Genomic DNA, 14,281 nt, shown 5'->3' on the forward strand with positions numbered 1-14,281 from the left:
CGTCTTCTTAAATGGCATACTTAAATTTAAAAAAACCTTTTTGAGGACTGAATTTATATAACAATGACAGTTTAATATTTTGATTATTTGATTTTCATACACTTCTGTAATTATTTAAATTGACTGCATTCAACTGAAAAAAGTTTGTAAATTTTGACATTTTGATTCTGTTTATCATTTCTTTAGCTTGTCTCATCTGGTTAATAGTCCTTTAACTAAATGCAGGATGTTATTGAAATTATGGCGCTTAGGTGTTTGTAGTTAAAATGGTAAAAAGTTTAACTAACTATGCGGAGTATCAAACTGTTCAGTATATATTTATGTTTCAGAGACAGTAAAATATGGTAAAAATTTAACATTCCACTTTGTTATTTTTAACTTACTTTTTGCCAACTAAGTCAAGATAGTTTTTCCTAGAACATTATTCCCTGAAAACAAAGCAAATATATTCAATTGTGTCAGTTTTATTGCAATTGTTTCTTCAGTGTTAATTTAAATATAAGAGATAAATATCCTGCTGAAATAAATCTATTATATGCAACACTATATAAAGAAAAAGAAAGCATTTCAAGACCAAAGGCTAGAAACAAAGGATCAAGAATAAATATAACAAATGTTAGGGAGCTATCATGAATATATTTCAATCATGTAGATAATAATGTTAATATAAAAACATTTAATTGACATTTCATATTTAAGAGTAATAATCCAATCAGAAATCAGAAACAAGTACCAGTTACATATTGTACATATTCAAATACTAGATTCTAGGAAATAACAGAATCCAAACCTAATATTTGATTTTATTCTTAACTTCTGAAGCTGCTTTAGCTTTAATATTCAGTTTATTTCTACATTACAATAACCCATAGTTTAGCTTTGCGAAAAACCAGTCCCAGCCTTGAAATCATATCTGCAAGATCTTCCCTCAAAAATATTTGAATTGTTACAAATGGCTGTTTGCCATGTGTGATATGCTACAATTATTCAAAGTGTTCATTTTAACCAGGGAAGGCCCCTGGTCTAGACTATGGAACAATGTTATTGAAGCTGAGGCTGGTCATTTTCTTACAATTAGCCAACACCCCAGAAGACAAACTCAGGATCCAGAAAGATCTTGACAAACATGAACAATGGGCCTTATCCAACAAAATGAATTTTAACGTGGAGAAAAGCAAAGCTTTACACTTAGGCAGGAAACATCAAAGGTGAGACCTGGCTCAAAAACAGTAACTGTGAGAGGGACCTTGGAGCCCTAGTGGAGGATCACTTGGGTATGAGCCAGTAGTGTGCAGCAGCAGCAGCCTTAAAAGATAATACAATCCTGGGTTGCGTAAACAGAGGCATAGAATCAAGATCATGTGAAGTATTTGTACCGCTTTATATTTATTAGTCCTAGTAAGACCACACCTGGAATACTGCAACCAATTTTGGCCACCACACTACAAAAAAGATGTTAAGACTTTGGAAAAAGTTCAGAAAAGAGCAGCTAAGACGATCAAACGTCAGGAGACTAAACCATATGAAGAATGGCTTCAGATTTTGGGTCTGGGTAGTCTAAAGAAAAGAAGAATTAGGCGTGACATGATAGCAGTATTCCCAGTATTTGAGGGGCTGCCACAAAGAAGAGGCGGTCAAATTATTCTCCAGAGCACTAGAGGGCAAGACAAGAAATAATGGTTGGAAACTAATCAGAGAGAGAAGCAACCTTGAATTAAGGAGAAGCTTCCTGATGGTGAGGACAGTTAACTGGTGAAACGGTTTGCCTCCAGAAATCGTGGGCACTCCATCACTGGAGGTTTTAAAGAAGAGACTGGACAATACCTCGTCTGAGATGGAATTGATTCTCCTGCTTGAGCAGGGGGCTGGACTAGAAGACCTCCAAGGTCCCTTCCAGCTCTATTCTATTCTATTAATTTAATTTTTTTCAAAGCTGCTTAAATTTTTAAAGTATTTTTTCAGCTAGGTTTTAATTATTATTTTTATTTTGTGTGACTGCTCCAAATAACTTAGTTGTTTATGTCACTCCCGCCCTTTTAATCCATTCTCCTATGCCTTGTCATCAGTTGTTCCATCTATGTTAATGACTGTGAGCATCTAATTCACAGCATCTCAAATCCTAAAATCCTCTGATGCTTAGCCAATCCATCCCTAGCTGTTCTTGAATAGATGTGATCACCAAATATTAATAGCTGTTACCAATGCTGAAAATGACAACTTTTTTTACATTGCCAAGAAAACAGCACTTGACATTACTGTATTTTCTGACTATAAGACGCACCTAGCTTTTGGGGAAGAAAACACAATAAAACAAATCTGCCTCTGCCTCCCAGCAATTTGCCTCCTTGCAGCAAACAGCAAAGTCAGCTTCAGCACAGCCTGATTTAGCACGAGCAGCTGATTGGCAGTTGGATCGGCCTCCCAGAATACCACCTATCAGCTGTTCCAGGCTGTGGAGGTCGCCACCGCCCATTGCCACTGTTGCCACTCATCACCGCTGCCGCCTATTGCCATCTCCGTACACCCATTTTCAACCTCTGCACCTGCAGGGGGGCTGCGTGGGGGCTTGCCAGCTCTTCTGGGGCACCTGAGCTGGTCTGGCGCCCCAGAACACAGATGCGACATGGGCTGGAGGGTTGCGACCATGCAAGAAGCTCGCTCAGGCAAGGAAGGAGGGAAGCCCTGGCCTAGCCGACAGCTCTGCTCCCCTAGGAAGCAACTGCCGGAATCCCCTCTCCATGTCTTTTGGTACGTGTTCATGTTGCTCTTGGTGTTGCTGGTCTTTGTGCGTGCATGTGCACCATAAACCAGAAGACCAAGTGGCTGACCCGCATGCGCATGCTGGAAACAGGAAGATCATCTTCCTGGCATGCACAGGAACACTGGGCAGCTGCTCTTCCAGTTTCTGGCAACCCTGTGCACATGAATACCAGATGGCCAGTGGGCTGGAACCCGGAAGAGCAACGAGTGACAGCTCCACATGCCCAGAGAGATAGCTCTGCGTGCTACTTCCGGCATGCATGCCATAGGTTCATCACGGCTTTAGGGGTTGACATAGGTTCTATATCACTGTATCCCTCTTGACCGCCTTTAGGACTGGGAGGAGACACTGTATTTTACAGTGATCTGACTCCTTCTTCAAGTGGTCAGTTACAATTGATGGCGGCAGTTAGGAATGGTCAATCAAATGATTACTCCCTTGAGAAAGCTAGGTGAGTAGCTAGTTTGTTCCTGCTTTTTAAACATATACATAAAACTACTGACAGATTTTATCCTTTCTTTCACAATGAATTGTTATCAATATGCTGATGATACTCAGCATACAGCTATCCTGGTTAGAATTGGAGACAAGATGGTCAATGCTTGAGATTATTTACCTACCGGTAGAATGGTTTTTGTGGTATAACCTTTTTTACTTTTTAGTGGGATGATGATCTATTTTTTATGTTATACTGTAAATCATTTGGAGTCATTTTGCAATGCAGTATATAAAAAGTTGCAAATAGGAACTAAACTAGAGGAATTAAAATACCCTCTAAATTGTTGTAAAACAATTACATGGTAATTTTATTTTGAACTGCCATTTATAGGATCAATATTTTTTATTACAGCATTTTTTATTTTTTCTGACAAAGCTGCAGCAAAATCAGAATACAATGTTTTATTTAAATACCAGTAATGTGGAATGGAATGTACTGAGGGCAGAATGCACCAGTTGGAAGTTTTATTTATTTATTACAGTACAAGCACTTGTACATTGTGCAGTCCCAAGAGACTGGCAGCTCATATAGTAAAATACAATACAAGGGTTAAAAGCTTGTTATGCATATTGCAAGCTTCTGGTTAAAATCCTTACCATTCAGTAACCTTAAAACATGTAAACTAAAATCTGCAAAAATCTACTTTAAACAAAAAAGCATCACAAAGCAGACCCCCAATATTCAAATACCCATCAAAACAGGAATATTATCACAACTTTACAATGCATAAGCTATTTCATAATGCATATTGAAAACCTGATGTTTTCAACCAATGAAAAGATAGCCCTCAACTTACAACTACAATTGAGCCCAAAATTTCTGTTGCTAAGTGAGAAATTTGTTAAGTGATTTTTGCCCCATTTTGCCATTTTTTTCACATTTGTTAAGTGAGTCACTGCAGTTCTTCAATTAGTAACACGGTAAGTGGATCTAACTTCTTTGTTGACTTTGCTTGTCAGAAAGTCGCAAAAGGGGATCTCATGACTCCAGGCACTGCAACCATCATAAATGTGAATCAGCTGTCAAGCATCCAAAATTAGTGACCATGGGAGGCTGCAAAAGTCATAAGTGTGAAAAATGGTCATAAGTTTCCTTTTTCAGTACCATTGTAACTTTGAACAGTCACTAACTGAACTGTTGTAAGTCAAGGGCTATCTGTACTTTGGAAAGCTGAATTGGTGCTGGTATTAATCCCTTAGCAGAGTTAACAATCTGTGAAATGGCCATAGCAACATTCAGTTAACGAGGCAAATTTCAGTCACGTCACCAATTATTTGGGAGCTGCTTCAGAGAAAAAAACAGAAGAGGGTCCAGGACAGCTTGCCATGGTCATCTCACCATGGTAAACCTATTGCGGGACAACTCGCCATAGAAGATTCCACGTGGAATAACTCCGTGTGATAAAGATTATCCTCCACTGTTTCTTTGACATTATTTCCATTCACAAAAATGGAAATTATGTCAAAGAAACAGTGGCAGATAACATTTATTGTGTTGCATTATCACACATGGAATTTTCAGTGACAAATTATCCTATGGCAATTTGGTCATGGTAAGAAGCTGTGCTGCAGCGAGTTGGCTGTGTCAAGATGGTCCAATCCAGCTGGCCATGGTGAGATGGCTGCAGCCAATGGTTTCATTCCAAACAGAATACAACCGAGAGCAAGGAAATAAGACTATAGATTAAAAGGACAAATAAGATGCTGTTTGGTTCAAGAAAGTGTCTCTGGTCTTTAATGACAAGTTATAAGGAATCCCCAGACAAAAGGAAGGGTGTTCATTAAATAAAATTCTTCCCTCCAGGGAATCCATGATAAAGTTTACAACTGAAATAACTGCATTTCACAAAATGTCTTAATTATTGTAAGTCATCCTTGACTTACAACAGTTCAGTTCGTGACCATTCAAAGTTACAACGGCACTGAAAAAGAAAACTTATGACCATTTTTCACACTTATGACTACTGCAGCATCCTCATGGTCACCTGATTTACATTTGGATGCTTGACAACTGACTCATATTTATGACGGTTTCAGTGTCCTGGAGTCATGTGATCTCCTTTTGCAACTTTCTGACAAAGTCAATGGGGAAGCCAGATTCACTTAACAACTGTTACTAATTTACTTAGCAACAGAAATTTTGGGCTGAATTGTGGTCATAAGTTGAGGACTGCCTATACTGGGTCAATATTCCTCAAGCATTATTTGTTAGGTTGCTTGCAGAATATGGAAAAGCAAGGACAGCCTGGCAACAAATAGTTTGCTATATTATATTATCCGTAGGTACCTATGATTATGAAAGTTGGTTGGATCTTAAGAAAGCAAGACAGAAAATCAACTTGTTTGAGATGTGGTGCTGGAGAAGGCGCCTATGTATTTCTTAGACAGTAAAGGTGATTAACAAGTAAGTACTGGAGCGTATAACACCAGACACTGGAAGGCAAAATCACAAAACTTCATATCACTGACTTTAGTCATGTCATGTAGGGAATTCACTGGAGAAAGCAATTATGTTTGGAAGGGTTAGCAGTAAAAGGAAACTAAGGTGTCAAAGAACATGGTGCTGGACACTATCAAAATTGACACCAACAGAGCATAGAAAAGCTCAAAGAAGTAGTGCAAGATCAGAAGATGTGGAGAGAGAGTGGGCTTAACTGAATGGATGTCATCATCATCATCACCACATGCATGAGGTTTAGAAGGAGCCACACCTTTCCATTCTCCTTTATCCATAAATGTAGACAGTGAAATTGTGAGCCATATTGCTTGCACCGTCTTTATAGTTAGGTCTCTTGGCATGAGCCTTTCTTACAATATTTCTAATCCAAATGCTTTTGTTTATTATTACTTGTAATCATACTACAATTATCCTATTTTCTAGCAAAATCTTTTATTGCTTCTTATTTTTGAAACCAAGTATTACGGCCAATTCCACAACTTTATAGTATTGCTATCTTTAGCTCTTGTTTATTTTCATACAATAAGCTTGCTCTCCACCAATGTTTTCTTATTCTTGCAACCAAATATTACACAAAATTCTCTAACTTTAAAATCTTGCTATCTTTATATCTCTTTCAGCTCATGTTTACTTTCATTTAATAAGCTTATTCTTTACCATGTTTCACTGGTTCTTTTTTCTACCCAAACACCCACTGCTTTGCTTGCCAGGAGCAGACAGTGGTGACGATCTGGAACAGGTTTTATATATATCATGAATTCTGATGTTCAAAATAATAATAATAAATCTGTATAAGTAAAGACTACCTTTTGAATTTTTGAAAGCAGATTCTGAAAGTCTTAACACCTTCTTTTTGTAGGCTTGTGTGTATGGAAAGGGAGAATATACACTATGTTTTCTAAATGAATTATCTCATCTCTGCATTATATAAAAATTATCAAGAATAAAGAAGAGAAAAAGGACTTATCTCCCCTCCCTTTCAGCGTATGAAATCTATGTTCAAAACATCACTCCATAGCAAATATAAGCATTAATTCCAGATATCTATGCAGCCCAACTAGGGATGGTTAGTAGATGTGTGGAATAGAAAGGGAAAGCCACAAAATCTTCTACAGCATTACAGAGTTCCCATTGTTGGAATATTCTGAAGTGTGTCAGGCCATTTACCCAGAACGGAAAAATTCCCACGTACAATTTAACAAATACTAACAATGTTTGCATGGAAATAAGTCACTTTGAAAATGTTGGTGGTAAATAAAATGGATTGACTCATAGAATATAGTAAGCATCATCTGCTAGCCTAAAATAGTAGCTGGGGGATGGGGTGGAGGCAGGAAATGCTACTGTTTGACACCATGAAAATTTGCCTCCTGGTTAAAGAAATACTAAGAAATGCTTCATATGGGCCTATCTAGGCAATTAATATTAATTAATCTGTTCATTAAATTTTTAGAGCCTCTGAAACTAAAATTATTCTTGGTTTTAGATACAAAAATATACTTTGTTTTAAATAGACAGAGTATTTACAATTACATATGCATATTTATATAGGCCATAATCAGAAAATAAATATCTGAATGGACAGGTAGAAGACTCTAGTACAGGTTGATTGTCAGCCATCCTTCTTCACAGATTATGACAAGAGAGTATCATAGAATTAGGGGAGCATTGTTCATATCCATATAGGTGCAACACCCTCTGAACAGCACGGAAAGGCAGGTATGGACCAAGCGGATGAAAGCAGGAGTTGTCTGTAGAGAAGATCAGTGTGGGTAGCCTAATTTCGCCATGCAGCAGTAGCTCGCCCAGCAGGTGTAGTGGCAACAGAAATTATAGCATTCTGTAGTCCTTCCCAAAAGATATTACCTCAGCTGGGGCCAGTGCACTTACTGGGATTCCAAAATGGTCCGAACCTGAGTATAGTGCTGTTTGTCATCAACAACCAAGCTGCAAAGATAGCAGTGATTGCAGCTCCTTCTAAGGATGTCCTAAGTCCTCCTGGAGCTGTAGCATTTTCATCTTGGGCGCTCCTCACTTGCTTTCATCTGTGGAACTTGGGATCCTGCTGAGCTGAACGGGAAGCATTTTCTCCAGCAGAGTTCCCACCATGCTGTATATAGACTGAGCCACTTCAGGAGCTCTTGGGATAGCCCACAATGCCTCTTGTGTGGACCTTCACTATGAACTGGCTCCAGAGCCTGTTCACAGTATCCTTCAGTTTTTCTTGCCTGGTGGCAGGATTGGTGGCAGCACATCCTTGGTCATGCAAGCACTCAAGCAGGGCAGAAAGACCAAAATGTATGCCATTTAAATGTGTCGGGTTGTTGCTTACTTAATACCCAACACTCTGCTACTTAACATGGATTATTTTTGTATTAGACTATTGAATAGGGCAGTTTTTAACCCACAGGATAGTAATTGAATTACAAAATAGGTGCAGAGGGACATCTACTTTTAAGTTTCTGCAGGCTGAAATTTTACATATATTGTACTGTGTTTCCCCAAAAATACAACAAGGTCTTATTTTCTTTTTACCTACAAAATATCGCTTGGGCTTTATTATGGGGGGTTTATTGTTTTGGGGTTGCTGGGCAGCTGCTCTCTTGCGAGCGGGCTCCCAAAGAGCCAGGCACAGCCTCATGGACGAATGGCTGTGTTGCGCTGTCGCAGCAGTGCAGCACAACAGCCATGAAGTGACCATGTTCATGAGCAGCCACCCGGCAAACCCTCTTTGCAGTCGGGCACAGCGCTGCTCACCAACCTAGCGGTATCCTGAAGGCCCCAAGCAATGTGATCACCTTTGCGTCCCCCCAGGTTCCCGCGGCTTGGCACCTTTGGGATACTGCTAGGTTGGAGAGTGGAGCTCTGCCTGGCTGGAGGTGGGGGGTTGTCCAGGGGGCTTATATGTGGGGGGCTTATATTCTTGCCCACCAGAAAAATGTGGCATGGCTGTATTATGAGGACATATCGTATTTTCGGGGAAACACGGTACATAGGCAGCTCCCAGTTGCAGTATAAGCATTATAACTGTTTTTACACATGAATTGTCTAAAATAAGGGAGATGCTCTTTCCCTACTAAATTTTAGATAGTGAATGTTGGAGTATTTAAATTAGGCATTTCTGAGCATATTTATCAGTAGACCTAAGCAAACTGAGATTTCACATTTTCTGCAGTGACATCATTACTTAACCAAATCCCATGCAATCTGGTGGTTAAAAGTTTATGGCAGCAGATATAGCATAGTAATTAAATAGATTTTGCTAGCACAGTTCTCTGCATCTTTCCTAAATCTCCACTTTGTTCCCCTGAAATAGAATTGCATACCATAACTTTGGAGAAAGGAGAGATACTGCAGTGCTGAAAAATGATTCACTCTATATTTAGCTGCAACACAAAGGTAAGAGTCATAATTTCACTGAATGTTTAAACATATTTTTTCTTCTGTTCAATCATGTTAAGGCATAAGGTTAGAAACTAGGAGACCATGCGGAAGTTGCAAAAACAATAGGGAAATAATTTTCCTGTATTATTTAACTTTAAAATGCCAAGTGCCCATCGATATAGAAATTAGGTGTTTTGTTTTGCTTTTTATATAAGCTCCACTGAAAGAAACACAATGTGCACAAAGCTTCAAGCTACCTAATTCTGAAATAGTGTCAAATTAGCTAGTCTGTTCCAGGAGTGACTCGGAACAGATTGATACACCAGCCTTGGATATCTGACAAACAGGAAAACAAGCTATTACTGAAATCAACAGGATGTCATTACCTTGCTTTGGTTGGCCTGCAAGAATTAATCACCAGAAGTGAAACTTTGAACATTTTTGTGGGTTTGAGTCAGACCTATTCAGATTCAACTACTATAAGACTTAAAAGACCTCCAGTATTGTAGGGATCTAAGCATGTATAACCATCCATCTGAATCCAACTCTGTATGTGGGGCATCTGCATGAAACATATTTATGCAAACTTCTGTAACTTCTGTTTTATTTAAGCTGATGAAATCTTAATACAGGTAGTTCTTGACTTACAACCAGTTGCTTAACAACTGTTAAATTATAATGAACTTGAAAACAGTTACTTGTAATCTGTCCTTGAAGTTATAACTGCCCCACCACTCTTAGTCACATGATCAGGAGCATTGACAACCAGTTTCAGCATCCTGCAGTCACATGAATAAGTTTTGTGATGGTTTTTGATAAATTGGATTTAGATTTACAACCAAATCATTCACTTAACAACTGCACCACTTACTTAATGATCGCAGTGTTTCATTTAACAATCATCATAAAGACATAAAAATTGAATCTGGTTGTTAGACCTATGACTGCAATAACTTATAACTAAAATTCTATGCTCAATTGTCATTATAAGTTTACCTGTATGACTATAATAAAAAAGGAAACAATTTTCTAATATTTTATTAGAATGTTTGAATGATCGGAATCAATATATTCTCTGTACCAAAGTTGTTTATTATGAATCTGCATATTATAATGTTAGGGCTAGGATTTAAAATTATATTTAAAACCACATACAACCTTTTTAACAATAAAAATTATCATGATTCACTGAATTTGAAATAGTGTTGTTTTAAAGAAAATAATTTTAAAAGGTTTCAAGTTTGCAATTCACTTGCGATTTAGCAAATTAGCAATTTAGCAAATGAAGGCGGAATTTAGCTCTAAGTGCCAATTAGAAAAATTACAATTTTAATTAAATATCAACACATCTAGAATGGGAATGATTTAAAAATCCAAAAATATTTCTGTCAAATATTTCTGACAAATGTATATTCACAATAAAATGGGAAATTCTAGATTATCATATTAAGATTTTATTGAGATTATTCAAAGGAAACTTTCATCATTTTTTAAAGAACATGATAGTTCAAAAGGCCACAATTTTTCCGGTAACACTTACAAAAATGAAGTAAGAACTTTGAAAATTATGTCAGTGTACTCAGAATCACCACAATATGCTGCTACACATATTTATATAGGGAAAAATCTTGATGTTATGGAAAATGTTAAAACTACTTTTAACATTACCAAAAATTAAAGTCTACATATTTACAGTATATACATATTTACATATTTCTGTTAAATACTGAGGGAAATGCAAAAAGAGAATATTCTTTTTGCATATAAATGTTCTTGCTGTGCAAAGTCAATAAAGCTATAATGGTAAATATATAGCTACATACAATCTACATTTCGTGGGCCACCATCCATTGTCAAAGCACCAAACCTAAATAAAAAACACAATTCAGTTATTACCAATAGATAACACTATGCTAAATATTACATAACTTAGCTTTTAGACTAATTTAGAGATGTAACTGCAAGGTTATAAACAAAGTGATACCTAAAGTGATGCAAAGCTTTGAAAGAAATAATGTTCTTTAAGAGGGTAAAGGATGTGGATATTTGATGGATTATCTTCTTTCTTGCTTTGAAGAATCTAAACATTCTGTTTACATATGAACAATATTGGGAAAAGTTATCTGATGACTCCCATAAATCCCCGTTCTGCTGTAAGCAGAATGCCCATGACTGTTAACACTTCAAGAAACCATGCCTATGAAGAAGGCCTGCTCCATTGTGGCCATGAGCAATCAGAAATGTGGGCTAGCAGCCATGCGGGGTCCTGCTGGATGGGGCTGTTGGAGCTACTGCCAGAAGGTGAGGCAGGTGTTGGGGCCTGGTTGGCCTGGCTGTGGGGAACCTGAGATAAGCCGGTGTGGGAAGCATTGGGCAGCTCCATTTCCCTGCCTCACAGCAGCAGTATCAACACACTGCACAGCCTCCTGCTCCACTGAGAGCAAGCAGAAATGGGCCTCCCAAGCATTGGAAAAAAAAAACATTCATCCCAAAATAAGCCGTAGTGCTTATTTTGAAATAAGACCCAGTTTTATTTTTGGGGAAACACGGTAGATGGAAGCATCTTCCCTGGCTCAAAGGTTAAGTAGAGCAAAGTTTGATTAATATTTAAATAAGAGACAAAGAATCCCAGGGCTATAGTAAAGTAAATATATATATATTAGAAGGTGGCAGTGTCAAGACAGTGACAAACCAGTGTCAAGAAAGCTACCTGGACATGTCTATGAAATCTGACACATGATTTACAAACTGTTTTTCTTCCATGAATAACCTAACATGGATTCGGCCTCCTCCCCCCAGCCCCACCAAAAAACTGCTGGTACCAAATGAGCTGTAGAATTTGTAGACAATCTAATTTTTTTCAGATATTTTGGATTACAAGCCTGGTAAGACATAGCTGACACAGCAATAGTTATACAGTGGTACCTCAGTACTCGACTGCTTCGTCGAGTACTGTCGAATTTGGTCTGCAACACATTTTGTCTCGGTACTGTTGTCTTGGTACTTGTTTGTTTGGTATTTGGTGTACTACAATAGGAAGAGTGGGACAGCCGTGGAGAATGGACAGGAAGTCAGCCATTTGAATTTGAATTTACTTTATTTGTATGCCGCCCTTTTCCCTGAAAGGGACTCAGGGCGGCTCACAATTCAAGGGAGGGGAAAAACAAACAAAGTTACAAAATATAAAGACCACACACAGTTAAAAAAAAACACACCAATCATACCATTCGAAGTGGGGCTGCAAGTCTTTAGCCCCAGGCCTGTCGGAACAGCCAGGTTTTAAGGGCTATGTGGAAGGCCTGGAGGGTGGTGAGGGTACGAATCTCCACGGGGAGTTCGTTCCACAGGGTCGGAGCAGCCACAGAGAAGGCCCTCCTCCGGGTAGTCGCCAGTCGACACTGGGCGGCTGATGGAATTCGGAGGAGGCCTAGTCTGTGGGATCCATGCAAGGAAGGTTGCTGCAAAAGGAAGCAGGAGACGGCCACAAAGAGCAGATAGGAAGTTGACCATGCTGGGAAGGTTGCTGACATAGGAAAAGGGACAGAAAGTCTTTCCGGGCCAAAACAAAAGGTCAGGTGGTAAGTCACGTGATTTGTTTAGTACTTATTGTACCTCCCCAAAACAATTAACGATGAGTACTAAGGTACCACTGTAGATAACAGACATAGAACTGTTATTTGAGGAAACCTGTGGTTGCCTGTCCTGGAGCTACATCTATTTAACCTGCTGTTTCTTTGCATATCTCTTGAGCTACTTGTAGAAGAAAACTACTCTGAATAGTTTTGCAGAAATACTCCTATTATGTTCTAACATACATTTATCCAAGCATGTGGGGAAACTCCAAATATCTCTAAGTCTTTTCCAGCAGTCTTATTTTTCATTCAACTCTCTCTCCTTGTGGTTTTGCATTCCATCCAGATAATTCCCTTGAAATCTAACTTCACAATTCTCTGGATATATGTTATAGCATAGTATGATAACTGACCTTTCTAAAAGATGATTATTTTCAGCTAGTTCTTTAACAACACCTTCCATTTCTTCTTTCAGTTTCTTCATACTATAAACAGATACATTAATAAATAGAACCATGTTAAAATAATTAAGAAATGTTTCTGGTATTATTCACTGAACATTGTAGAAGTGTTTTAGGAAAAGTAGATACAAAAAAAAATGCCCATGTACAATGGTGATTTTAAAAAAAAACTGTAAAATTTGAACCATTATCCTCATTCATCTGAATGTTATTATTAAAATAGATATGATAGATAACTATTTAATAATTTTGTTCTCCTGCAAGATGACAGCCGAGAACAGAGAAGGTACATGCAATTCTCTATCAATTGCTGGGCAACCTCCCTCCCTCCTCCCAGATATCTAAAGTCAGTCCAACCTCTCTTTCTGCAGTGCAAATTAATTTGGCAACTATAATATTTATTTGTTTGTTTATTTCTATTACCACCTATCTCAAATCAGAGTGACTCTTGGCAATGAATCATCAGTTAAAACCAAATACAAACACAATACAAAAAAATAAATATATATAGCAGCTGAGAAAAAATTATAACCATAGATGTTAATACAACTTGGAAAGAAGGCCCTTAACACACTTGGGCCCCATGGCAAGAATGTAACCTGGTCTTCCAGGCCTTATGGAAGAGAAACTATCCTAATCTCTGAAGGGAGAATTTTCCATGGCAAAAAAGATGCACCTCCTAATCCGCACCAGCAGATATTCCTGCCAGACTGGATTGGGTGAGTAGAAAAAACTAATGCCTCAGGTAACTGGTTGCAAGTCAGGTAGTAACAGCTCACAAGTTAACTTAGAGAACAGACTTTTCCGAAACAGAACATCTGAAACTGACAAGTTTAAGTTTTAGCATAATTATAATTATGAAGAAAGCATATAAAAGTTTTATTTGTTCAAATAAAAATTCTTACCCAAGAGTCATTTCCACCAAGGTGTTTGAACTTGGATAAACTGGATTAAATGTATGTTTGATCCCACTGGAAGCAGCAAACATCTTATGGGGCAATATTTCATCTAACTGCAATGAATGCATAAATCCATGTAAATGACAAAACCACCGCATTACAAATATTTATTTCCCACTAATAATCACTGGATTTTAAGGATACAAAAGAATTCCACTCTGGTGATATCACTGAATACTTATCACTGA

The 14,281-nt window shown here is 38.0% G+C and overlaps 1 protein-coding gene and 1 long non-coding RNA gene across 3 annotated transcripts in view; both read right to left on the bottom strand.

Moving 5' to 3' along the window:
• LOC148044114 (uncharacterized) overlaps window positions 1–4,224 on the bottom strand; it is a 46,172-nt gene extending 41,948 nt beyond the window's left edge. The window contains exon 1 of the long non-coding RNA XR_015697752.1: window positions 384–4,224. This is a non-coding gene — a long non-coding RNA (uncharacterized LOC148044114). The remainder of the gene's footprint in view (window positions 1–383) is intronic.
• Window positions 4,225–10,539: 6,315 nt separating this feature from the next.
• The window catches only part of TBK1 (TANK binding kinase 1), a 51,138-nt gene continuing 47,396 nt past the window's right edge, over window positions 10,540–14,281 (bottom strand). For both annotated transcript variants that reach the window (XM_087723495.1, XM_087723494.1), the window contains exons 19-21: window positions 14,040–14,146; window positions 13,087–13,158; window positions 10,540–10,968 (exon numbers count right to left, since the gene is read on the bottom strand). In XM_087723495.1, the coding sequence (XP_087579621.1) occupies window positions 10,917–10,968; window positions 13,087–13,158; window positions 14,040–14,146 (231 nt within the window). In that variant the 3' untranslated portion in view covers window positions 10,540–10,916. The remainder of the gene's footprint in view (window positions 10,969–13,086; window positions 13,159–14,039; window positions 14,147–14,281) is intronic.

This window comes from Thamnophis sirtalis, unplaced genomic scaffold (assembly GCF_051295495.1).
Source record: "Thamnophis sirtalis isolate CommonGarterSnake01/CBP01778 unplaced genomic scaffold, rThaSir2_p1.2 scaffold_9, whole genome shotgun sequence".
Classification (NCBI taxonomy): Eukaryota; Metazoa; Chordata; class Lepidosauria; order Squamata; family Natricidae; genus Thamnophis; species Thamnophis sirtalis.